This window comes from Hippocampus comes, unplaced genomic scaffold (assembly GCF_001891065.2).
Source record: "Hippocampus comes isolate QL1 unplaced genomic scaffold, H_comes_QL1_v1.1 scaffold317, whole genome shotgun sequence".
In the NCBI taxonomy this organism is placed as follows: Eukaryota; Metazoa; Chordata; class Actinopteri; order Syngnathiformes; family Syngnathidae; genus Hippocampus; species Hippocampus comes.
Genome location: NW_017805531.1, coordinates 9,764 through 32,408, shown reverse-complemented (window position 1 = coordinate 32,408; position 22,645 = coordinate 9,764). Strand labels below are relative to the sequence as shown.

Genomic DNA, 22,645 nt, shown 5'->3' with positions numbered 1-22,645 from the left:
TCTCTCTCTCTCCAATCTATGCACACAATACATATAAGTTGCACACCTACAAGCAGAGGATCCCTCGAACAAGCTCATATGCATGCGCGCGCTCAGTGGCTCACATAAACACACTCCGAGGCATCTAATCTACTTTAACCATCTTCAAATCCATAGAGATCCAATTACAAAGATAGAGGGGTATTTGTTTTTCCCGGTGCATCCTAAAAGACTCATTAAATTTTCATGTACGGCGAAAATTATTTGATACATCACAAATGTCTTTTCATTTTCATAATTTAATGGGAATACGTTTAAATGCCGCATCCTGTTACTGTTTGAATTGGATACAGTCATCAAAAGTTCCCACTTCTCTATTTTTGGCGTCATTCCGGTGAGGGTCATGTCAAGGCTGTCAAGGCTGCAAGGTGCAGACATCGGATGTAAATACTTTCAGTACGTTTGACTTTTTATTTGCAGCAACGAAACACCTCGATCAACCATACTATGTGACAAGAGCGCTAGCCGACCTAAGATGGGACACATGTTTTCTCTCATCCAACAGTGTGCTCTCACGTTACTGCTCAGGGTTGAAGGAACATCGGTGACTTTGCTTTGCCCACGAGCACCAAGTCCCATGCTGCGTGGCACCTGCCGCTGAGTCTAACCCGTCCCAGATGATTAGATTTCCAACGGCGATGTCAGGGACACCCGTGCATACAGCTGTTGGCTCCTCCAAGGTTTTCATCCCTGCTTTTCACAGCAGATTTAGCAGCTTGGTTACGCCACCCCTGATATGGGGGTAGCCTCATGATGGCACCGTGACGACTCCACTGAGTCAAGGGTGAGTCCAAATCCAACTCCCAAATGGTCGTTATGGTTCTCTCAAACGGGCTTTGACTGTGCTTAAGGCGCATTGCATGGTATGAAGTGTCTCATTGTAGCAAGCGGTGCCATTTTCTGCTGCAGAAAAATCATCTGGATAAAGATATTAATCATTATTTATGATTTTTGTAATCAATGTTCAGGGTGTACATGTGGTCGTGAATGGCCAGGCAGAAACAGGATAAAGATTTCAATAAGTTGGATTTCCCTCCTCAGAATCACTATCGATCGATCGACCTATCTATCAGTCTTGTGAGTCCGTCCGTCCATCCATCCATCCATCCATCCTATCCATCCATCCAACCCACCAACCAACCACACACTCACCCACTTTTCAAGTTACATTACTTTAAAATTCCGGGATTTGGACTACCTTACTACATTTTTTCCAGGTAGTTCCTGTATCAGAATGCATTTTAAAAGTAACGCTCCCAACCCTGTGCTTAATTGACCGTCTTTGTCATTGTTGGTGGTAGGGAGGCAACTCCTGCAATTTATCTCTTTTTGGTTTTGCCTTGATGCTATTTTTTTTTACATATACTCTATTTTAACATCTCACGTACCCCCTGAAATGGCTTCACATATTTCTTCCTAATTGTACAGGTAGACGCTGAGTGTCCACTTGTGTAACGATACAAAACGTAACAATTACGTTTCTTTTTTTTTCTCCAAGTATTAGACAAGAAATTGCTTTTTTTCCGAATATGTAACTCTTCAGTCGGTTTGTTGTTTACCCGTGTTGAAAATTTTGCGTTCATAGTAAAGAGAGGGTCAACAGCGCCATCTAACGACGACATGAGTGACTGCGAAGCGAGGGGGGCGGAGCTCCTCTTCCATTTCCTCGATGTGAAGTTCTTTGGACTTTGCTCATCGTCTTGGAGAAATCTACGAAATCAGGAGACGTGATGAATGAGGAACTTGTGGTGCGTCTCAACGACAAAGAATACACAAACTGGCTGAAAGCGGGACGATGTCTGTATATCTTGAAGGACGCCCTCCACCCCTACACCGATGAGCAGATGCGGGCTTTTCACCGAGCTTTACTCCGTGACAACCCTCGTCTCCGTGAACAATGCCCGCGATCCTGTCAGTCCGGGGACATTAAGGTGTGAAATCACTTTCCATTTGGCAGTTTAAAGTTAAACGTAACATATGCGTCACTTACTTTTCGCGGTCTCTGAGGTCAACGTCGTTTGTTGAGTGTATTGTTTATAACAGACGTGGCAAAAGTACTCACACGTTCTGCATTTAATATACGGTGATCTCTATATATTGAATATTCAGGCTGAAATATTCAGGTAAAGCACAAATAACTGAAAAATCTACCAAGGTACACGAAGCCAATGATTTTAAATCCAATGAAATGCCTGTGCAGCTTTCCAGGGCATGCGGGCTTTGTTTACAGTGGAAGTCTGAGATCCTCAACCACCACAGACAACCCGGTAGCACCCTGAACTGGGACAACTGTTCTCCTCCTGCGTGGAGGACAAACCACTGGGAGTTGGCCAAGGTACACAATGCACTGTCGAACTAAAATATTTTTATTTCCCAAATTTCGCCAGCGACATGTCCCAAGAGGGAGGGTTTTCGGCTCCCTGTAGCTTTCTAGTAGCGAGTTGACTGGGCTGTCCACCCAGGTTGTCATCCTACAAGGTCTTAAGTATAATTTCTGGTGCAGCACCTTCTACGACATTCTGTGTCTGTTTTCCGACTGTTTTTAAAGTGTTCCACTTGAAGTAGAACCAAGTTCGCCAGCTAACATTCCATCATAAAGTTAGCAGAAATTGTCCGCTCCTTTTGGTGTTTGTTTCTCCAGGCTTACATGCCACGAGGTCAGGCCCACGTCAATGCGGCACATCAGTGCGATCCTTCTGCGCTGCTCAACCTCATCAACTTCTGTGACTGTTTTGGATCTGTAGATGTCCATTCGTCTCATGTGAGGGAGGTAAGCATCTGCGCTTTTCTGTACAAAAGTGCTTGAATTTTTTTTTCCATTTCCTGATTCATGAAACTGAATGCAAAGTGTCACTTTTGTATTCAACTGCAAGTAAGATTGCATGCGTTTATGTTATATGTTGATCTGGGCATCCATGATCGGATGAACATGTTTTTTTTGGTCCACTTATGTGCAAAAAAAAAAAAAAAAAAAGGGTGTCTTTTGTGTGTGTTGCAGCTGATCAGAAATGTGAGCTACGTTATTCCAGCCCGAGTAGTGACCGCTGCAGTAGCACCCTCTTATGTGCAAAAAAAAAAAAAAAAAAAGAGGGTGTCTTGTGTGTGTGTTGCAGCTGATCAGATGCAGGAATGATCTGATGCATTCTCCTGACCTGCATGTGAAGGAGGCGTGGATGAAAAAATTCAAGGTTGTACTGCGACGTTTTGTGCAGCTGTTCAGCCAAGTACCCAGCATGGCGCTGGCTGAACCAAGACTTGCTCAGGTGAGCGTCTCCGTCCGTCCGTGTTTGTGCAGCACTTTAGCGGTTGCGGCATAGGACACATTTCGACTCACGCCTCACACCTTTGTCTTGTAGATGCTGGCAGTCGATTTGTCAATATGTGCTATGGACACTGTGGATTATACTGGCATGGCACTAGCTGCTGATTCTTTGGTTTACCATAGCGGCCTGAGGCCTGAATCAATCAGCCAATGGGAGACTGATTTACTACAAGAGAGGCTGCGGGAGTTGCGGCATCTGGCTGAAGATGAGACCGTGGTGAGAAATTGAAATCCGCTCATTTCATTTCTACACGACGTTCATATTTTTGGCGTCTTGCTCTCCAAAATATTTGCTTCATATGTGTTTTTAATCCTACGAATCATGTAAACGTTCATCGCTGTCGTCTTTTTACTGTACATCAAACGGATACCGTGAGACCGGTTTAAGCATTGCTTTTTCTTTTCCCAGGACACTGAGCAGCTGATGATGCTGGATGGTTTCCTGCAAGAAAACAAAGATCTGGGCCAGAGGTTTTCTGGGGAGCTGCAGGCCATCAGCACACTGGGGACTGGACAAAAGAAGAGCTGACCAACCGTCCAGAGATTTGGGCCAAAAATGAAGGCACGTCTGATGGTTTGACTGTCAACGATCTCTACATTAGGTTTTTATGTACTATGTTCCCACTTCGGACATTTTTTTTAAGGTTGAGAAGTACAGTATGCGACTTTAACAGCTAGAAACTCCAAAGTCATAGTTTCTAAAATGTATTTTGGTACATTTTTGAATGAGAAGTGCTTTGGCTCCTTTCTTTATGTTGCTATCAATTTGTCTCTTGCACTATTGTTTATATTGTATCTCTATATTTTCTTTACTGTTATAGTACATGTGTATTATGCAACAAATAATGTTACTCAATACCAATGCTGAAAGCATTAAGAGTATGCTAGAAAAGTTTCATTACGGTTAGATGCTTTAATTGTTTTTTTTTTTTTTAAAGGCCAATAATTGGGGCATCAATTGGATGGGAGCCATTAAATAGTTACAATGCCTATGATTGAAATGACGGTGACTTGTCTCATGTAAATGGTATTTTTATTTATTTCTGATCCTACCACTGCAATGACGTGTGGACAAAAAAAAAGTCGGGGGGGGGAAACTTCAGCAACTCCAGGGACAGAAAATGGATGGTTGGATAGATTCTGTGGTGACTTGCGCCACCTTAATGGCTTCATTTAGTGCTGCCATACTCCATCTATTTCTCTTTCTTTGCAGTACAAGAGTGTCGTTCATTTTCAGGCCCCTTTGAGAGAAGCTCAGGTTCCTTTGGATGGCTAATTGTGGTTAATCCTTCTCATGGCTAATTAAAACATAGGGCTGAAAGGTACTGTACCATGACATTTCCGAATCACTTTGTGTGTCATCAATTTTGCAAATGGTGACACTGCGATCCAAAGGAGGAGGATGAGCTCTTGCACAGAGATTGCGTGCATCTACAATGTGTATTCAGGCAGCGTTGTTGGCCAACGGTGCATTCATCAAGCGGACAAACTGAAAATGAGAAGAGTAACGCAGTAAAGGGACATCCATCACCGGTGTTCTGTCTGTCATTTGTGTCAAATTACAAAATCATATCAGGACCAAAAAAATAAATAAATAAAATCTCACGGTCTGATCCGCCGACAGGGACATGTTGCAGCTTTAAATCATTTTGACAAATAATCCCAGGCTGCAGTTTCACCAACCACTTGACCTTGGCAGTGCAGTAGAGTATTTCACAATTCCTGGTCTGACTTGTTTTAGCAAAACAGCACATTTGACAATAAAGTTTTATCCAATCCAATCCAAAGTTTTATCCAATCCAATCCAAATGTACACAAATATGCCATGCCCTCAAATCCCTTGAGCAGTCCTAATCTATTTCTTCAATCCAATTTATTATTACAGATGCAACATTTGACCTGATGCCTTTGTGACCCTCATTATTATATGCAGTGTATGTATGAATAACCACAACAATGTGCATTTGAACTCTTAGCGTGCCTTTGCGCCTGATGATAAAACCTAGTCAGATGTCGTCAAATATCAAGAAGTCAATCAATAAAGCGAAGTCTTTGGCGATTGCATTACTGAAGCACAAAAGCTGCTTGCTATTAACAGCCCGCTAACCTCTCACGGTCACTAGCTAGCTGAATAGCTCACCTGGTTGTCAAAGATTTTCTCGGACAAAGTTAAAGAAATGACTCGGCACACAGGAAAATTGTCTTCAATATCGGCGGGAGGGGGATCTCTGAGAGCGAACGACGGTAGTTGCTCCGATGATCACACTCTCGAGCTCCCTTCCCGCCAATTCCGACTTTTATTGTAACATACAAGGAAAACACTGCCCCCGACATTTGCATACCGCACCCCCGGTCCGGCCCCTCGGTAGTGATTGGTTACCTGAGTTTAAGCTTTGAACCACCAGTACATTGGCGCCTTTCTGTCTGGTCCACACTGTATCAACATGTTGCAGACTTCGCGGACGACAAATGTCGCCTGGGCGCGACGGGTGTTCTCAACTCGTCTTTTGTTGTTCAACCGCTGTTCCCAAATTATTCATTCCCCTTTTGTGACCGAGTTTCGCCCCCTCCCCTGTGATTGCCCACCTGCATTGACGTGCTAATTGTGGACTTCAACAGCCCTCCGGCCAGGTGGCCGGCGCCTTTGTGCACAGGCATTTGGAAGTGCTGGATACGCGCCCAAACGTTTAGATGTGTCCAAATTAAATGAAACTTTAAACATGATACAATTTTGCTCATAAATTCCTCTAACACTGGTAAAAAAAAACCAATTTTGATGAAAAGAAATGAAAGGATTATTATTGTGAAAGAATAATTATGACAATGTCATAATAATCCCTTCATCCTTGCCATTACAATGACTTCATCAACTGCTTCTCTGTGTCCTCCACCACTGTAATCTCCTCCTCATACTTCACAGATGGATTGGGATGATAAAACTGCAAAAAAAAAAACAAACAAACATGAAAGTCAAAACATTTTTCTTGTTGATCATTCGATATGAGAGAGATTGCTTGTCCAGTGTGAGAACAAGTGTAGTCATGTCCTTACATTGAATACATTATTTTCCTCCAGGAAATATTTGTACTTTAATGGGGGACGAGGAATTGTGGGATACAGAACTTGTGTCACCCTAAAAAAACAGAGAATAAAACGTCGATTTACCAGAGTATGTGAGGGGAAACAGTCATTTGGTTTGGAACTTCTTTTCAAATGAGTGCCAAAGTGACATAAAAGAGAAACATTCCGTCAGAGTGTGGAGTTTGCATGTTTCTCCCTGGGCCTGCGTGGGTTTTCTCCGGGTATTCCGGTTTCCTCCCACATTCCAAAAACATGCATGATTGAACATTCATAATTGTCCCTAGGTGTGGGTGTGAGCGTGGATGGTTGTTAATCTCTGTGTGGCTGGTGACCGGTTCAGGGTGTCCCCCCGCCTAGTGCCCGAAGACGGCTGGGATGGGCTCCAGCACGCCCCGCGACCCTTGCGAGGATTAAGCGGATCAGAAAATGGATGGATGGATGGATTCTTAATAATGAATTGATTACGATACCTGTACTGCACCTATCAGGAACCATATTTTAGTTAACTCATTCTTGTCACTCATTTCAGAGTCCCATTTTGAAACCAAGACACAGTACCTCTGATTGCGGACGAAGAGCAGCAAACTCAGGAGGATCATCGGTATTCCGACTGCAATTGCGACGATCACCGTGATGTTGAGTGTGTAAAATGACTGTTCTCTTGCTGTAAAAGAAAGATGTATGTAGTGAGTGCATACTGTACACGGAACTGAGCTGATTGCACTTTAGTAGGCTTGATAGTGACAACTAGAAAATACAGGCGTAACCCCAAGCCAACATAATGCCCTGAAAGAAGCACAAGGTAGCCGTGACAATAACAGATCTTATTTTCCTTTTTGCAAGTGTGGACAGGCAAAAACAAAACAACAACACGAGCGCTGGCGTAATATTTTAGGGTAGAATGACTTCATACTTACTAACAGTGTTACTCCAATCACTCCATAATTTTGGCCCAAAACAACCAGCCGTTTTCCTGGTTCTGACCCTCACATTGTATGTGGACTCTGGATTGGCATTTGGGATTGTATAAAACAGATCGCATCTCTGGATTGGTGATTCTTCCTGTTCGCCAATGAATCACAGTCATTTATACATATACTGTATTGTAGATTTTATGTACAGGATAACATTTGGATATACAGTACAGTGAATTCATACAGTATAATACCTGGTGTCCCATATCCAACTGGTATTCAAAGCATGAGGGTTGGTAGTTAGCACGACCGCGGGGCATGTCCCAAGTCACCACAAGGCCTGCATCTTTGATTGAAGCCGAAACGTTTCCAGGTGGAGGCAAGACCTCTGTCAACACAATACAATACAAATCGGTTTGATCCAGGAGCGACTCACTTTTCATACACCATCAACAGTATTGCCACAGTTGCACAGTTTTTTTTTTTTGTCTGTTACCCATCATTTCGGTGTCGTATACGTAGTTGTAGACAGCCCATTTACGGTGCAGGGACACATTGAATTGCATGATGACATACAACTTCTCATGTTCCCTCAGAACAATGGAAGTTGATCCAGAATGTTCTTCAGATATAAGATTGAGGGAGTGAACTGTGCTGTTATTATCACAAATGCTGCAGAGATAGCAAAAAAAAAAAAAAAAAGATACAAAATCCAAAGGTGTCAACATTTTGAAAATCTTCATATGCGCCGCAGGGTAATGTGCAAGTACTGTAATAAAGATGCTGAAGATATAAACCTTATATAAATAGAGAGCTGAGCATCCTGAAGCGAAGTGGGGAAGTTCCACGAGCAGTTGAGAAGATTTGTTGGATAAAGGAAGCAGCGAAAGTTGTCATCCTCGGCAATATTCACGGAGTCATACATTTGTCCTGAGAAACTCGACACTTGGAGCTAGAACACAAATAAATGCCAATTTAAGCAAATTGTATTCACACAGATTAGGAACTTGGAAGTTCAAGCATGTGTTTCATACATTATCAATTGATAGTTCATCTTGGCAGACCTCTCCTTTGGTGGTCTCTGTTGATAAAGAATATACAGTATATTAGATAGCGCTATTTAATACACACCATATATAGAGAGAGAGAGAGAGAGAGAGAGATGCACCATCAAGATCGCTGTTTATCGTATTGTTTTTGTTTCGGTTTCTGTGCAAAAACATGTCCATCAACTGCTTGACAAACAATAGGCATATTCTCCAAAATGTAACTTGTAAATGAGATCATATGAAAAGCCTTACATCGTAAACTACTAAAGCTATTTTACTACGGAGTGGTGTTAATGCAACTGTTTTTCACGACGTAGAGCCACAGTACCCCCCGTCCCCAAGTATTACCTTTAGATCAGCTGCACAACACTGTTGGATTTTCAGCATTTGTTTGAACGTGCCTAATGTTTCATTTGAGCAGAAGTATTCAAATATGTGGCTGTCGGGTGTTAATTTTGTTACCCAAGTGTGTCCTCTTGACATTGACTATATTCAATCATCTATGCTCATTGGCACCACCTAGTGTAAATAAACCGCTACGTCAGTTTACGTTCATTTGATGACGATCTAAACAGAAGACTCGGGGTAGTTTCTCATCCCCGCTTTTTATTTCACGTTTCGATGAGCGTTTTTCAGACACAATATGGGTCCATACGGTGACGCAAGATTGTGAGGAATTCGCTTTGTATTTGCCTGCCAGGCCCTTTCCGTTTGCGCATGCGTAGAATCTATCTTCGGCTCGGATCTGCGCTCTTCGTCAGCGATCTGTAACGCCTATCTGTATCGTCTTATCTGTTTTGACAGTGTCCGTGCGCGTGTGCATGCGTGCGTGACCGCGAGTGCGCCTCCTGTGCGTTTAGGAATGATCAATTGTTATTTACCGCTTTGAAAGGCCCACAGAATCAGCAGACTCCAATAAACTAGTGGATGAATTGGACACATCTTCGTGGGCAACCTGCAACTGCACACGCAGAAATTCAAGTAAGCAAAGAAAGTGAATAGATGTTCTTGAGGCCACACTTCTCATCTAATGCGGTTTTTTAGCAAATGCAAAATACTTGACCGACGTCTGAAACTTCCTCTTTGTCAGTCTTTGTCACAGAAAGAAGCTGTCATCCAGGAAACAACTAAATCCGCACACTTTTTATATATATGATAGAAAATTGTCCTTCTAACCTTCCAGTTACTTTCAATTGTGGGTGCTATTTACATAAACGTGTCTAATGTATGATATTGTTCAGCAACAATACAGCTAGCAATGCTTTGTCAACACATCAATTTGACTAATCGCCTCTATTGTCAGGATGTATGGTAAATGTCTCTTCTTACCCTTTTTAATGTGAAATGTTAGCATTAAAAGATCGTAACTTGGACAAAAAGTTCTTACCTCTTACTTGGTTGACATTCCTTCCTTCTCTGTCGGAAGAATGTCACATTTCTGGAGAAAGAAGAAGTATGATGTCACATACTGTTCATGAGCGTCAGGAAACTGCCAGTTTCTTGTATTCAATATTTTTACAGTATTTACAAGTATTGTAATGTTATTTAAGAATAAGTACAATGCAAACTTGTGAATTTAAAAGAAAAACGAAGCAAGCAACAATTAAATGACACGTTCAAAAGAAATTATTTGTCAATTGGACTGGCTAATTACATCATGCTAAATGCCCACAAGTATTCAGGATTTGAAGAGGGGGTTTGTTTTCAACATTTTGTCACTCTTGTTTTTGTTTTGTTTTTTGTTTTTTTTTGTTCTGAATTTTACGAGTCACGATCTTTCCAATAATGAAACCAAATCGTTTCTTGTGCAACCGTTTATTTCCAAATCGGCCTGCCCACTGACACGCAACTTTACGGCACTTGAGCTGCGGTTGCCGTGACAACTCTTGACAACGCGTCTGTCGTCTGATCTCGAAAACATAAAAGACGATTTACGACCGAGAAGAGGAAAAGACCCGCACATACTGTCGATCACAATTTGTGTGTCCTATTCGTCGTCCGTCGTGTCACACTGTCGACTGTTCCCATCACGAGTGGGAAGTCTGTTCTCAACGCAGGACAAACATGGAGTCTCCTGAAAGGGTTGAGACTCCACCGCGTTCCCCGGCAGGGACCAAGACAGGAAAGGATGTTTCAGAGATGGTGGCCTCCGAAGAAGCGGTCGCGTTCATGTTAAGCATCGGTGAGTCCACTGGCAACCAGGTTTATACAAGACCCCCTCTGAGAACACGACCACCTGTTTTTGGCACCCGTTGAGACGCTCACACCACCACCAGAAACGTTACTGGAGAATTGGGACGAGATTTTAAATAATCCATGCACAATAAATAAATAAAATAATGCCTACATTTGAATTCAATCGCCTTTGGGCGCTACAATGTCTTTTTTCCCCTTTCCTTTCTGCTAGATGCCCAATTATAGCAGATAAAATACATCTGATTTGTTTGGTATGATTTTGTTGATATGTCGTTCTTGTATTGTGAAACATTTTCATTTAAATTGTTGTGATTGTGCCTCAAAGCTGTTTCTCACTGCATATGCACAACCCTGTTACTAAATAAAACCTTTTGTCTTGAACATTTTATGCCCAGTATCAGCTAAATCCTTAGCTCTCCAAGTACCACCATCATGACCAACGTTAAAAATACAGTCGTTGCAGTAGGGGAAAGCGCTGTTTGAAAAGTAAGAATGAGCAGCTGATGTTTTTTTTACTCAAAGGCACAATCTTGTCTTTGCCAGAGCCCGTGGAGCTGACCAAATGTGTGTTTGCGGACTCTCTGGTGACCATTTCAGAAGGGGGTCGAGACTTGGGGAGGTTCTGCGTGTCAATGGAGTTTGCCCACAGAGCTCACCAGCCATGTGTGCTGCTCCACGCACAAAGCCAGGGGGCTATCGACGACTCCCCATGTGGAACGACAGTGACAGGTGAGTGGGGGCCCTGCCTAACCTTTCTGCACATGAACATTCTGGCCACACCCGGGCCATGCCTCCACGGGGCTCTCAGCAAAAACTTTTTTTTTTCTCAATTTCTGCCAATAGTATTGATTATTGATCATTCATACACCTGCTATGAGGTCAGTAACACTGCTGTAACTGTGCAATTCTGGCATGATCCATTTTTGTCAGCCTGAAAAGCTCATTACCCCAAAAAACTCTTTGCAACATCAGTCTGAACAAGGCCAAATTTCTGATGCAGGCGTTTGGATGTTATTGGATGTTATTAATTCTAATGGTATTGTCTCTTTCCATTTGGTTTGCCATGTTAGCCTACCTAACTGCTGACCTGGAGGTGCTGGAGGAGGATCACCACGAGTATGTCAAGGCAAGTCACCCACCCGAATGCGTTCCAGGAAATGCATTCACGGCATGACTCCCATGATACCGTTAAAAAAGACGTGACTTTCTTTTTAGCTTGATGGCCATATTTTGGACAAGCAATGTCACATGGTGCAATGTGATGGAGAGATGAGTATTGAAAGAGTCACCACTGATGGAAAGGTGAGTTTTGACCAAAATGTAACCCAAGGAGAAAGTGTCAGAAAAAATGTTCATATCAGAGCACTTGGGATCAGAATGTCTTTGAGAGATATCAGGTGAATACAAATTTGATTGTGTATACCTGTGTTAGGTTTAGGCACTCTATTGATGGTTTCTATGATTGTGACATGATAGTCATGCTTACTAAAAGATCAATTAAGTCAGGTAAATCCCCACGAAAGACCCAGATACCAAATGCACGACCCAAACCGGCGCAATATAATAAAACTCAAGTCCTAACCCGGCGTGAGATTTTGTGTGTGTGTGTCCCCAGGAGGTGACAAGGGACAGTGTTTCATATTCCATGACTGCCCTGAGAGGCCTTGTGACTGAGGGTTCCAACTTCTTGCTCATGCGTCTTCTTGCGTTGAGGAAGAAAATCCCAGAGCACATGACTTGCATCTCCTTTGACCAGAAGTTACGCATCAGCTGCACAACTTTTGTAAGTGATGACAAAACCGCCGTATGTGTTTTTGGTTTTTGGTCCATTCACATAATATAAACATCCTTCCATTCACATACACAAACCCTGTCATGTAATCCAGCAACAAACCCTGTCATGATCTGTTTGTCCATTCACATATTGTAAACCTCTGTCCATTCGTAGACAATGTAAACATCACTTTCTATTCACATGCACACATGCGATCTTATGTTTGTGTGTGGCCAGCGAGGTCTGGAACAGGAACAGATGGAGATTGAGGGAGAAACTGTGGAGGTATTTGGAGTGGAGAGGATTGTTCATTCTGTGGATGAAAGCCCTACTACATGGCAGTGCTACTTTTTGGCTGATGGGTAAGAGCCATTCCATCAATGCAGATTAAAATGCTGAAGAAAAGTTTCACGCTTCACAAAACCCCAGCTGTCAAGTCACTCAATCTTGTATTTTTTAATCACTTTGTTGAAAGTTTATATTTCACGGAGAGCTATGAAACAGGATCCATTCAACATCACGTCAGGTTACTGTTTCTTCTTCTTAAATGGTAAATCTTAAAGTCTTCTTTAGAAACCTATTAGTAAAATGTGGGAATGGATTTCTAATTGAGGGTACAGATTAGTATGCCGTGGGAACAGGATACAAAATTGTGGGTCCACATGAGTAAATTGAGGGAACAGATTAGCTTTTTTTTTTTTCTTATACCCTACCACTCGAGGGGCTCCGTACATTAGCACTACTACATCTATACTATATTTATGCATTTGTGACTTCTGTGCTCTTCCAGTGACAAAAAGCACCTAATGTCATTGAGTATAAAGTACACCGGAGATTCTTGTTTCTTTAGGCATCTTGCTAGCAGATTGCAGGTGGGATCTCCGGTTACAATGAGGTTACTGCAACTGCCATCACAGAAAGAAGAAGGTATTCACACCCGCATTATGTTTCAAATACTATTCTGTCATATAATGGGCTTTGTTGATATGTAAATGTGTTTACATTTTCATAGCTTATGATAAAATCCCCCTGGTTTGGGAAGAAGACATACAGATGCGTTCTAAGTTCTTGGACAGAAAGGTAAGAAAAAAATTTCAATTAAAGTAATAACGCCATCCGTACACTTCATCAAGTACACAAGTACAAGGTAACTATATACAAATGCAATAGATTTATTAAAAAATATATGCCTTTACAATCATGAGAACACCCGTGTTGAACACTGAACCCACAAGTTGCAGGGTACGTTCCTGACCCGCCCATAATCGGCTTTCATGTGGCATATTGGCGGCAATGAACTATGTTGAAGTTAGTTGAGAAGTCTAATTTATATGAAAGAAGTGCTTTTCTACCACCTTATGGCTTACATAGGCAATTTTAAACCTTTTGGAGGGGCATTGGTGACTCGGGCATTTTCGCTGGAAGACATGTTTTAGTCCTTATCCCCCCGTGACTTGTGGGGGAATGCAAAAGAGCTAAATAAGGAATCCAAATGATTATCAACAGCGCCATTGTACTGTTATACGTCTATTGCTAAATTACTGTACCTCCCTGACTCTCACTATCAAAATGGACTCTTTCAAAAGGTTAGTTACAGTATTTTCTACAGATCTTGTGTTGAGACTTACTAAACCATGACAGCATTCTGGCCAGTGAGTGTACCTGTATTCTGGATAATTCTGTACATCTGAGTGTGCCTTGTTAATTCCTCCAAATAGATTTGAACATGGTATGTGTTTGTGGCATTGTTGCAGGAGGAGTTGAAAGCTGACCATGCGTCATATTTAAGAGCGCACCCAGAGATCCGCGCACTCATATCTGACTTCCTGCAATTTTTGCTCCTCAAAAAACCAAATGATGTCTTCCAGTTTGCCAGAGAATACTTCCTCCCCTTCACCTCAAACACAAGCCTAGATACCTGATTACGTTGATATCTCACATTTTCACAATCACAAGTTTATATAACAGCTGTTCATTCATCAACACTGGCTACCTTTATTTTATGTTAGTGACATATGGCATTAGTGTGTGTGATCAAAAGAAAATGTGTTTCTCAGTGTGACATTGCATGCGATTGGGTGGCGACCAATCCAGGATATAGCTTGCTTCTCACACAAAGTCAGATCGGATAGGCCCCAGCACTCCATTCACCCTTATGAAAATAAGTGCTATAACAAATGATACATTTGGGCAGAGTTGAATGGACAGCACACCTTTCAAAATAGGAACGCATTCAAGAAAATGTCATTGAAGACAAGAAGAATCACCAGAAGGAATTAATTGATAAATGTGCCACGGAAGGGATTACAAGTGACAGATCTTTGGAAAGAACGAAGAATAAAAATATTATGTTGTAAAATACTGCAAAATACAAATTAAATGTCATTAATATGCTGTATTATCCACACTGGAAATAAGTGTACGATTTTATGTTTTTTCAATGCATGTTCTGTATTGCTGTTGAATAAACATAGCTAAACACTTCTCACTAGTGGGTAGCGATAATTTACCTAAACACATTTGACAGCCACCATTAAACACCGACAGATCGGGTTTGTGAATGTTGACTATGTAACTTAGTTTTGAGATGAATATTAAAGATACAGTGAGTTTGTTGATTATTTATTGCTTCAGAGTCGTGTACGTTTGGTACATTCGGTCTCGAACCTACACTCCAGTACAGTAGGTGGCAGTAACGCACCTTGTTCGTCAGATGCAACCGACAAAACAAAAGTAAGAACTTCAGCAATAAACTCCCCGGTACAGTATCGAGGCCTAATTGATCAGATAAGTTTTTAAAAAGTAACATTTTTTTGATACTGAGTCGCCACTGTACCTATAAAGAAGTGTGTGAGTTTTCTCTACTGGGCTCCAAAAGACAACCGTCCCAACAGCGGTAAGTTTTGGCCTCTGAAGTCGATTGGACTGTCTTACCTGAATAAAAGTGTTTTGCTTTTTTGTCATTCGGCGTTAACGTTACTTTTGTTGTAGTAACGAGAAAATAATCGTGTATCATTTCAAAATCTTGAACGTAGTTTGGCTTTTGCAATACTTTTTGTTGACTTCACGCCGTTTCGGGAAGACGAAGTCAAACCAGCAACTCCATCGACTGTCATTAATCTGCGTGTATACGCTGTCGGAACAGCATCACCAATGCGCTGAAAAATAAAAACATGGGCATCGATATTTTGGATTTAAAATTTTAATCTAAAATAAACTTATCACGCAACCTCAACTATTGGGGGATACCTCGACGAGACGCTCCAAGATCAGGCCACCCACCACGTAGCCCCAAATGACTTGATCGTCGACTGTCATTAATCTGCGTGTATACGCTGTCGGAGCAGCATCACCAATGCGCTGAAAAATAAAAACATGGACATCGATATTTTGGATTTAAAATTTTAAGATAAAATAAACTTATCACGCAACCTCAACTATTGGGAGATACCTCGACGAGACGCTCCAAGATCGGGCCACCTACCACGTAGCCCCAAATGACTTGATCAGTAGCCCGCAGGCCTGCTCCAAATATAGCTCACCAGTGAAGGGACATTGTAATTTTCTGGGAATGTTGTAGGCCTGCCCCTCGGTCGATAGACAGAATTTCAAAGTTTCGCTTTTGTTTTGTCGTGTCTTTGTTGAAGATATCAAATCAGCCCATTTTGTCTCGCTAAAATAAACTTATCACGCAACCTCAACTATTGGGAGATACCTCGACGAGACGCTCCAAGATCGGGCCACCTACCACGTAGCCCCAAATGACTTGATCAGTAGCCCGCAGGCCTGCTCCAAATATAGCTCACCAGTGAAGGGACATTGTAATTTTCTGGGAATGTTGTAGGCCTGCCCCTCGGTCGATAGACAGAATTTCAAAGTTTCGCTTTTGTTTTGTCGTGTCTTTGTTGAAGATATCAAATCAGCCCATTTTGTCTCGCACCTTAATGGTAGTTTATGATATAAGCATTATTTTGAATTTGAACTTTTTCCCTTTTTTAATTGTATCTAATCTTTACCTTTCATGTTTATCCCTGCCCCTCGGTCGATAGACAGAATTTCAAAGTTTCGCTTTTGTTTTGTCATGTTTTTGTTGAAGATATCAAATCAGCCCGTTTTGTCTCCCACCTTAATGGTAGTTTATGATATAAGCATTATTTTGGATTTGAACTTTTTCCCTTTTTTAAATTGTGTAAACTAATCTTTACCTTTCATGTTTATTATGTTATGTTTTCCCAATTTCTCTTTAACAATGTCTAGAAGTTTCCCATCAAAGTGGGGTTGGGATGGAGAGGCGGAAGTTGATGGAAATCTCCGAGGCCCTGGCTTCCTCTGAAGTGGCCGCACTCTGCTTCTTGTGCCGTGATGTTCTTAACTGCAGACATCTCGAAGGAGTGAGGATCACATCCAGTATTAGACTGTTTTACACTTATTTGGATCGCAAATATCGTGCAGATTAAACAATGTAGAATGTTTCACACTTGAGCGAAGCACAGTATTTTCATTGGTAAACACTTTTCTAACTTTTGCTGAAAATTGTGTACTTTGTCTTTCCAATACAGGTCAATGACGCAAAGGTTCTGTTCAGTAGATTGGAAGAAAGAGATTGCCAGAATCCTGAATTTCTTCATCAGTTACTGCACACAATCCGACGGAATGATCTCCTCAGCCTCTTAAAGGGGAACAGACAGAATGTGGAGGAAACTGATGCCAATCCTATCGGCAAGCTGTCAAATTACAGGTAAAAGCAGCAAGAATATTTCGTTTTGTTTTTGTTTACCTTGTGCTCGGCACTCATCCTATTTTCCAATCCTCCACCATGCTTTGTGAATAGGGTGATGCTGTATCAGATATATGATGAAACGACGAAAGAAGATCTCCAAAAGATGAAGTTTCTCTTAAACGACAAGATTGGCAGGAGACAAATGGATGAATGCAGTGTAAGAAAACCCACTCAAGATTTGTGCACCCATATTCACATTCAAATTTTATATTGTGCACTGACAACATAGTGTAACTTTGTTTGTATTACATGCTTGACCACACGTGGGTGTGCTCACTCTTCTATTCACTCCAAACGGTTCATACTTACTGATTTATTTATTTTTTCCGCAAATTTCCAGACGGCGCTGGACGTCTTTGTTGAATTAGAAAAAGTGGGTTTGCTGTCTCAATCAGATCTACAAGCGCTGCATTCAATACTGATGGAAGTGAATCGACAGCTGGCATCGACTGTCGAGCAATTCGCGCAAGGTGCTGACTGGGCATTCTTTGAATGACCGCTCTGGCTTACAATACCTGTATTTATGTTTGACTGATTACTCGAGTTAGCGATACAAAATGTGTGTAGCCTTCACCTGAATTCCGGGGTGCCCGAACAGAGAGTCCATGTGGAGGGCTGGGGGTGTCCACATCAAACCATAAGACATGCCATCATAGCACTGTGTTCTTTCCAAATTCATCAAATCCTTCTCACTTGTAGGTGCACCTGTGGAGGCAGCCAGTCCACCTCCTGCTCGCCCCCTCAATGGTTTCCAGGTGCGTCTCTGTATGCCTCTGTTTGCTCGGGAATGCCAAGAGTAAAATTAGCCGCTCGACTGAGTGTGATTTCTTCCTGCAGCATGTCAACAACTCCCCTCTTGAGTCCATATCTGAGACTGGAGCCAGCAGTATGTATTGCAAACTGTATTATTCACAAGCCATGGCATTTTCATATATAGCCGCTAAGTTATGACCGTTTTGGTTGTTTGTTTTGTTTTTCCTTAGATGATGGTGGCCATTTTCCCTCAGACGCCGAAACAAACCCCGAGCCTTCTTCGCTTTCTGATCAGGTATCCGTTTAGATGTGCGCTGGAAAATTTACCAAACAAGTAAAGAAATACTGAAAAGAAGAAAATTTGTCCCTAGAAATATGGGGAAAGAATCTCACAATTGAGTTAAGTTTTTTTCAAAATAAGATCATTTAGCTGGTGCATCTTTGAGGTTTATTTTGAGTTGTGAGCCACTGGTATTTAGTCACATTCGTTCTCAAATCAAACTTAATTTTTAATGATATATATTTTTTTATAATTTGACTCAAAAAACTAAGGTCCGACAGGTATGAATTTTTTTTGCCAATTCTAATTCTATATGGCAGAAAAACATTCCAGTAACCGATTCATCGGACAATTAATTAAAATATATATAATGGAGGAATTCTTTTAATATTAATTATCTCATAAAGCCACCAGAGTCCACAGTCTACCGTCCTTCACACATGGGTACGAGTTAGCTGCTGGAGCTTCAGACAGAGCTTGTTGTCCCCCAGCGAACTTGGTTTGTATTTTACTCTAAACTAAGAATACCTCGAACTGTGTCACGTGCAACACGGCTCGTCTTTGCTGGGGTGGAGGCACTGTTGCTCAGACTCACTGTCTCACTCATCCTTCAACTTAGTCCCGTCAATATTTTGAAAAAGATGTCATACCTCTTGTAACGATACAACTGTTTTATTTTTTTAATTGACCATGGGGACTTTTCTCGAAAATCAATCCCGCCAGTGAAATGTGGTTGCTATGGAAACCCGGCGGCAATAATAACTCAATTATTTTTAGGCTTTTTTTATACAATAAAATGGCAGCATAGAGATAATACACATCCAAACACAGGCAGCACAGCAAAGCTTGTGAGAAGTGTCAAAATGAACTCTGGGAGTTGTAGTGTTGTGACGCTGACGGCAGAAAAAAGTCACAACTGTTGAAGTAGGTGCAGTCAGATGTTTACACTGGAAATAAGAAACATTTATTTTTTGAAGAGAGCTTTTTTTTTTCAGTGTGCAACTGAGAGGTCATTCATCCAGTAACTTTCATGATCGTCTCAATTATTGATATTTGTTTGTATGCTTGTGCTGCAGACCGAGTACTACGCAATGAATCACATCCCTCATGGTGTCTGTGTAATCATCAACAACGAGGAATTTTTGGTTAAGGAGCTGACAAAAAGGGGTGGAACTCAAGCGGACGAGAGTGCGTATTTTCATCAAGTCACTCAGCTCAACTCGACGAATGAACAATGTTATATTTTTGGTGCGAATCGCGGAAGTGTTTTACTCTGAGAAATCCTGATCCAGATGGCTCCCTCACCTCCAGTGCTTTTGCCCTGAATGATGAAGCTGTTATCTGCATTGCTGCCCCTCCAAGGAAAAGATTCAAGATAGTCATCGGGCCATTAGAGTCAGCACATTGGATTAGTGGTTTGCACTTTCTCCAGGTACTCCAGCTGCCGCCCACATTCAGAAAGCAATATGGATTGGTCGCTTTAGCCAGTCGCATGGCACATACAGACGAGCAACCATTCACAGTCGCATTCAGTCTTCGATAAAGCTGACATGCATTGGAATGTGGGAGGAAGCCGGAGTACCTGGAGAAAGTGCACACAAGCGCAGAGGCAACAAGCCGACTCCAGACAGGAAAAGGCTAATGCCACGATTTAAACCCTGAGTCTTAGAACTAAACAGGATAAGATGGATAGAAAATGGATAATGACCCAACAAGTCAAAACTTTTTTATTTTTTTCCCAATTCCACAGGGGCTCTTGACTCACTGTTCTCCAAATTTGGCTTCCAAGTGATTGTCTATAGCAACTTGACAGCAGCAGAAATAAGAAGGGAGCTAAAGGACATTGCTACGAGAAACTTTTCTGAGGATGATGCTCTGGTGAGCAAGATGGCACTTTTTTTTTTTTTTTGAGGCCAACATTGTTGGTGGAGATACTTCTTTTTAATCTTATGTTTACATGTGATGCCAAGATGAACAATTGTCATCAGGATAAAAAGTACACTCTTCATCTTTTTGTTTTTAGGTTGTGTGTGTGCTCTCCCATGGGGCCAAAGGCTGTGTCCATGGGACAGACGGGGAAACAGTTTCTTTACAAGAACTGACGCAGCCCTTTACAAGTGGATTTGTCCCCACCTTGGCAGGAAAACCTAAACTGTTCTTCATCCAAGCGTGTCAGGGAAAAGCCTTCCAGACTGGATTCTTGCCATGGTCCTCAAAGCCAAGAGAGGTTGCTGAGGACACACGGAATCAAGTGGAAACGGATGCGGGCCCCATCCCGGATGAGACGGTGGCCTCGGATGCCGACTTTCTGCTCGGCATGGCCACTGTGCCAGATTGCAAGTCCTTTCGAAATACTAACACGGGTTCCATCTACATCCAAGAGCTGTGCAAGCAACTCAGACGATCTGCTGTGAGGTGAGATGAATGGACTGCAGTAGCTTTTGTGATTCATTCAAATATGTGATTACATTTGCTCTCTTGAGCGTCATGTCAGTAATCCGCAACCCTCTCGTCTCAAGGTGACAATCGCAGAGTTACTCACAATAAGATCTTTTTGCAACATTTATCCTCACACACCATTATTAATTCACAGTACAATAAAAACATTAAGCAGTTTTGAAATAAACCTAGGAATTTATCAGACATTGAATTTAATTAAATTGAATTGAATACAACTTCATTGTCAAATGTGCTGTATGTATGTGTAACATACAGGACAGATGACATATAGACAGACAGACATATAACACTGTCCCTTTTAAATTGAAAAGAAAACTTCATTTAAAAAAAAAAATTCAAAACACAACTTCACATCAAGCACATGGGGAAAAAAGTGACATTGTGCACTGGCGTTTCATTTTTTTATTTTTTTGTTTTGAAGGAACACTAGCACAAGTGTTCCTTCAAAACACTGCACTGCTGTAGTATTATGCATGTTGTCCTCGAAGTATGTCCCTTTTATAAGTTGTCATGTCTTGTGTTTGATGTTTGCAGTCCACAGGGGGAAGATATTCTCACTGTCTTGACACGGGTGAATAGGGAGGTCAGCAGAGGAGTGTTTTTAAACGCCAAGCAAATGCCTCAGCCCAAATACACCCTCACTAAGACATTGATTCTAAGGTTTGCTGATGAGGACCAAGTGAAACTTTCCTAAAGTGTCATATTGCCTGATTTCCGAAACTCTCCTGAAGTGCCATATTGCCTGATTTCCAATAAGACTGCATTGTATTATCACTATGCCTATGAAAATTATGCACTGATGCTGATGTTTACAAAAATCTGAAAACAACTCTTGTGATTTTGTCTTTTTTTTTAAAATTCCTAATTGTGGATGAATTTGAAAGTAATTATTTTTTGTCATTTGTCACTCAATACGAAATATATTTTGTTTGGAGAATTTGCCTGATGTGGAATATATATTTATTGTCGTTGCCGAAAGAACGAGATTCCGGATACAAGCGGCCAAAATGAGTTGCCTCCGCAGGGTGTGTGGGCTCTCCCTTACAGATAAGGTGAGAAGCTGGGTCATCTGGGAGGGGTCAGAGTGGAACTGGAGCCACTTCTCCATGTCGACAGGAGCCAGATGAGGTAGCTAGGCCATCTGATAAGGATGCCGAGGGGCGCCTCCCCGGTGAGGTGTTCTGGGCATGTCCCACCTGCAGGGGGACCGGGTACAATCCAGGACACACTGGAGAGACTACACTGTCTCCCGGTTGGCCTGGAAACGCCTCAGTATCCCCCGGGAAGAGCTGAAAGAACAATATATTTAAAAACAAAAAAAAATCTGCACGAGTGTTGGAAAGTCATGCAAATAAACCAGATTCATGTTGGGGGTTAAATCCTTCGAATATTTTAGCTTTGTTGTATCCTATTTTACGTAACTCGGAATGCACCATTAACTACGGTGTTATCTCAAAATTACATGTAATATTTTTATTAGGTCGCCATGAAATGTGAAGCTGTTCTCAAAGGTATTTTCCTTGGATAAATACAAGTGATAAAAATAAGTGACCGCGGCGCCTGTTATCGGACCACAACAGAGCAAACAAGTTTAGCCGGCACCGTTCGTAAACCCCAAATGACGTTATCACCGTAAACCGAGGCCCCGGTTGAGCAAACGTATCCCGTCGACAGACGTCATGAAGGCGGTGTTTGAGTTGGAAGAAACAATGCTTTAATAATAAAAAGAAACAATACATGTACTAGTTTGATTAATATATTCACTACGTTCAAAGAACAATCTGGGGAAAAAAATATTTCACTTTTCTGATAATAATGTTGAGCGAACGTGTTATAAGATGACCTCATACAGAGGTGTTTACGCAATAAACTAGGAGCGTGAACTATAGAAAAACGATGACATACGTTGCGTGGTCTCGTCATGTCTTGATTCCACTGGTGATCAAGGCTGGGCTAGTCCGCATGAGTGGATAGTGAAGTGGGTGTGGGAGACAGAT

The 22,645-nt window shown here is 41.7% G+C and overlaps 4 protein-coding genes and 1 long non-coding RNA gene across 6 annotated transcripts; 3 read left to right on the top strand and 2 right to left on the bottom strand.

The window, feature by feature from the left end:
• The first annotated feature begins 1,665 nt into the window (after positions 1–1,665).
• LOC109520625 (uncharacterized protein CXorf38 homolog) lies at positions 1,666–4,948 on the top strand. The gene is made up of 6 exons (XM_019877986.1): positions 1,666–1,970; positions 2,240–2,374; positions 2,681–2,809; positions 3,153–3,302; positions 3,396–3,578; positions 3,771–4,948. Exons 1-6 carry the CDS (start codon positions 1,770–1,772, stop codon positions 3,888–3,890), a joined length of 918 nt encoding a protein of 305 aa, XP_019733545.1. The 5' UTR covers positions 1,666–1,769; the 3' UTR covers positions 3,891–4,948.
• Positions 4,949–6,147: 1,199 nt separating this feature from the next.
• Positions 6,148–10,448, bottom strand: LOC109520534 (granulocyte-macrophage colony-stimulating factor receptor subunit alpha-like). Its single transcript, XM_019877829.1, has 11 exons — positions 10,399–10,448; positions 9,793–9,843; positions 9,287–9,366; positions 8,391–8,437; positions 8,154–8,308; positions 7,853–8,028; positions 7,611–7,744; positions 7,360–7,504; positions 7,001–7,106; positions 6,413–6,494; positions 6,148–6,300 (listed from the first exon to the last, which is right to left on the bottom strand). The coding sequence occupies exons 1-11, from the start codon at positions 10,431–10,433 to the stop codon at positions 6,214–6,216; spliced, it is 1,098 nt and encodes a 365-aa protein (XP_019733388.1). The 5' UTR covers positions 10,434–10,448; the 3' UTR covers positions 6,148–6,213.
• catip (ciliogenesis associated TTC17 interacting protein) lies at positions 10,433–14,726 on the top strand. Its single transcript, XM_019877830.1, has 9 exons — positions 10,433–10,587; positions 11,145–11,330; positions 11,672–11,727; positions 11,817–11,903; positions 12,217–12,384; positions 12,613–12,737; positions 13,226–13,302; positions 13,388–13,455; positions 14,130–14,726. The coding sequence occupies exons 1-9, from the start codon at positions 10,470–10,472 to the stop codon at positions 14,295–14,297; spliced, it is 1,053 nt and encodes a 350-aa protein (XP_019733389.1). The 5' UTR covers positions 10,433–10,469; the 3' UTR covers positions 14,298–14,726.
• On the bottom strand, positions 12,949–22,641 carry LOC109520537 (uncharacterized). Its single transcript, XR_002169196.1, has 3 exons — positions 22,554–22,641; positions 17,730–17,916; positions 12,949–13,280 (listed from the first exon to the last, which is right to left on the bottom strand). It is a non-coding gene; the product is annotated as an uncharacterized LOC109520537 (long non-coding RNA).
• casp8 (caspase 8, apoptosis-related cysteine peptidase) lies at positions 14,811–21,478 on the top strand. Of its 2 annotated transcripts, none has more exons than XM_019877828.1 (12): positions 14,811–15,271; positions 16,633–16,766; positions 16,935–17,113; positions 17,207–17,312; positions 17,496–17,625; positions 17,855–17,910; positions 17,993–18,041; positions 18,145–18,203; positions 19,265–19,376; positions 19,939–20,066; positions 20,212–20,603; positions 21,183–21,478. In XM_019877828.1, exons 2-12 carry the CDS (start codon positions 16,659–16,661, stop codon positions 21,340–21,342), a joined length of 1,479 nt encoding a protein of 492 aa, XP_019733387.1. In that variant the 5' UTR covers positions 14,811–15,271; positions 16,633–16,658; the 3' UTR covers positions 21,343–21,478. The 2 variants fall into 2 exon arrangements, with proteins under 2 accessions (XP_019733387.1, XP_019733386.1); XM_019877827.1 differs by having other exon boundaries at positions 18,139–18,203.
• Positions 22,642–22,645: the final 4 nt, after the last annotated feature.

What these genes read in the sequence shown, in the direction of transcription:
- catip (XM_019877830.1), top strand. Translation starts at nt 10,470, where the DNA reads ATGGAGTCTCCTGAAAGGGTTGAGACTCCACCGCGTTCCCCGGCAGGG. An exon ending in ATCACCACGAGTATGTCAAG is followed by an intron (nt 11,728 to 11,816) that starts GCAAGTCACCCA and finishes CTTTCTTTTTAG; the next exon opens with CTTGATGGCCATATTTTGGA. An exon ending in GCCATCACAGAAAGAAGAAG is followed by an intron (nt 13,303 to 13,387) that starts GTATTCACACCC and finishes ACATTTTCATAG; the next exon opens with CTTATGATAAAATCCCCCTG.
- LOC109520534 (XM_019877829.1), bottom strand. Translation starts at nt 10,433, where the DNA reads ATGGGAACAGTCGACAGTGTGACACGACGGACGAC. An exon ending in GAATGTCAACCAAGTAAGAG is followed by an intron (nt 9,367 to 9,792) that starts GTAAGAACTTTT and finishes CTGCGTGTGCAG; the next exon opens with TTGCAGGTTGCCCACGAAGA. An exon ending in CTCTTCGTCCGCAATCAGAG is followed by an intron (nt 6,495 to 7,000) that starts GTACTGTGTCTT and finishes CTGTTTTTTTAG; the next exon opens with GGTGACACAAGTTCTGTATC.
- casp8 (XM_019877827.1), top strand. Translation starts at nt 16,659, where the DNA reads ATGGAGAGGCGGAAGTTGATGGAAATCTCCGAGGCCCTGGCTTCCTCT. An exon ending in GGCAAGCTGTCAAATTACAG is followed by an intron (nt 17,114 to 17,206) that starts GTAAAAGCAGCA and finishes CTTTGTGAATAG; the next exon opens with GGTGATGCTGTATCAGATAT. An exon ending in TGTCGAGCAATTCGCGCAAG is followed by an intron (nt 17,626 to 17,854) that starts GTGCTGACTGGG and finishes TCTCACTTGTAG; the next exon opens with GTGCACCTGTGGAGGCAGCC.
- LOC109520625 (XM_019877986.1), top strand. Translation starts at nt 1,770, where the DNA reads ATGAATGAGGAACTTGTGGTGCGTCTCAACGACAAAGAATACACAAAC. An exon ending in GTCAGTCCGGGGACATTAAG is followed by an intron (nt 1,971 to 2,239) that starts GTGTGAAATCAC and finishes ATGCCTGTGCAG; the next exon opens with CTTTCCAGGGCATGCGGGCT. An exon ending in CTGAACCAAGACTTGCTCAG is followed by an intron (nt 3,303 to 3,395) that starts GTGAGCGTCTCC and finishes TTTGTCTTGTAG; the next exon opens with ATGCTGGCAGTCGATTTGTC.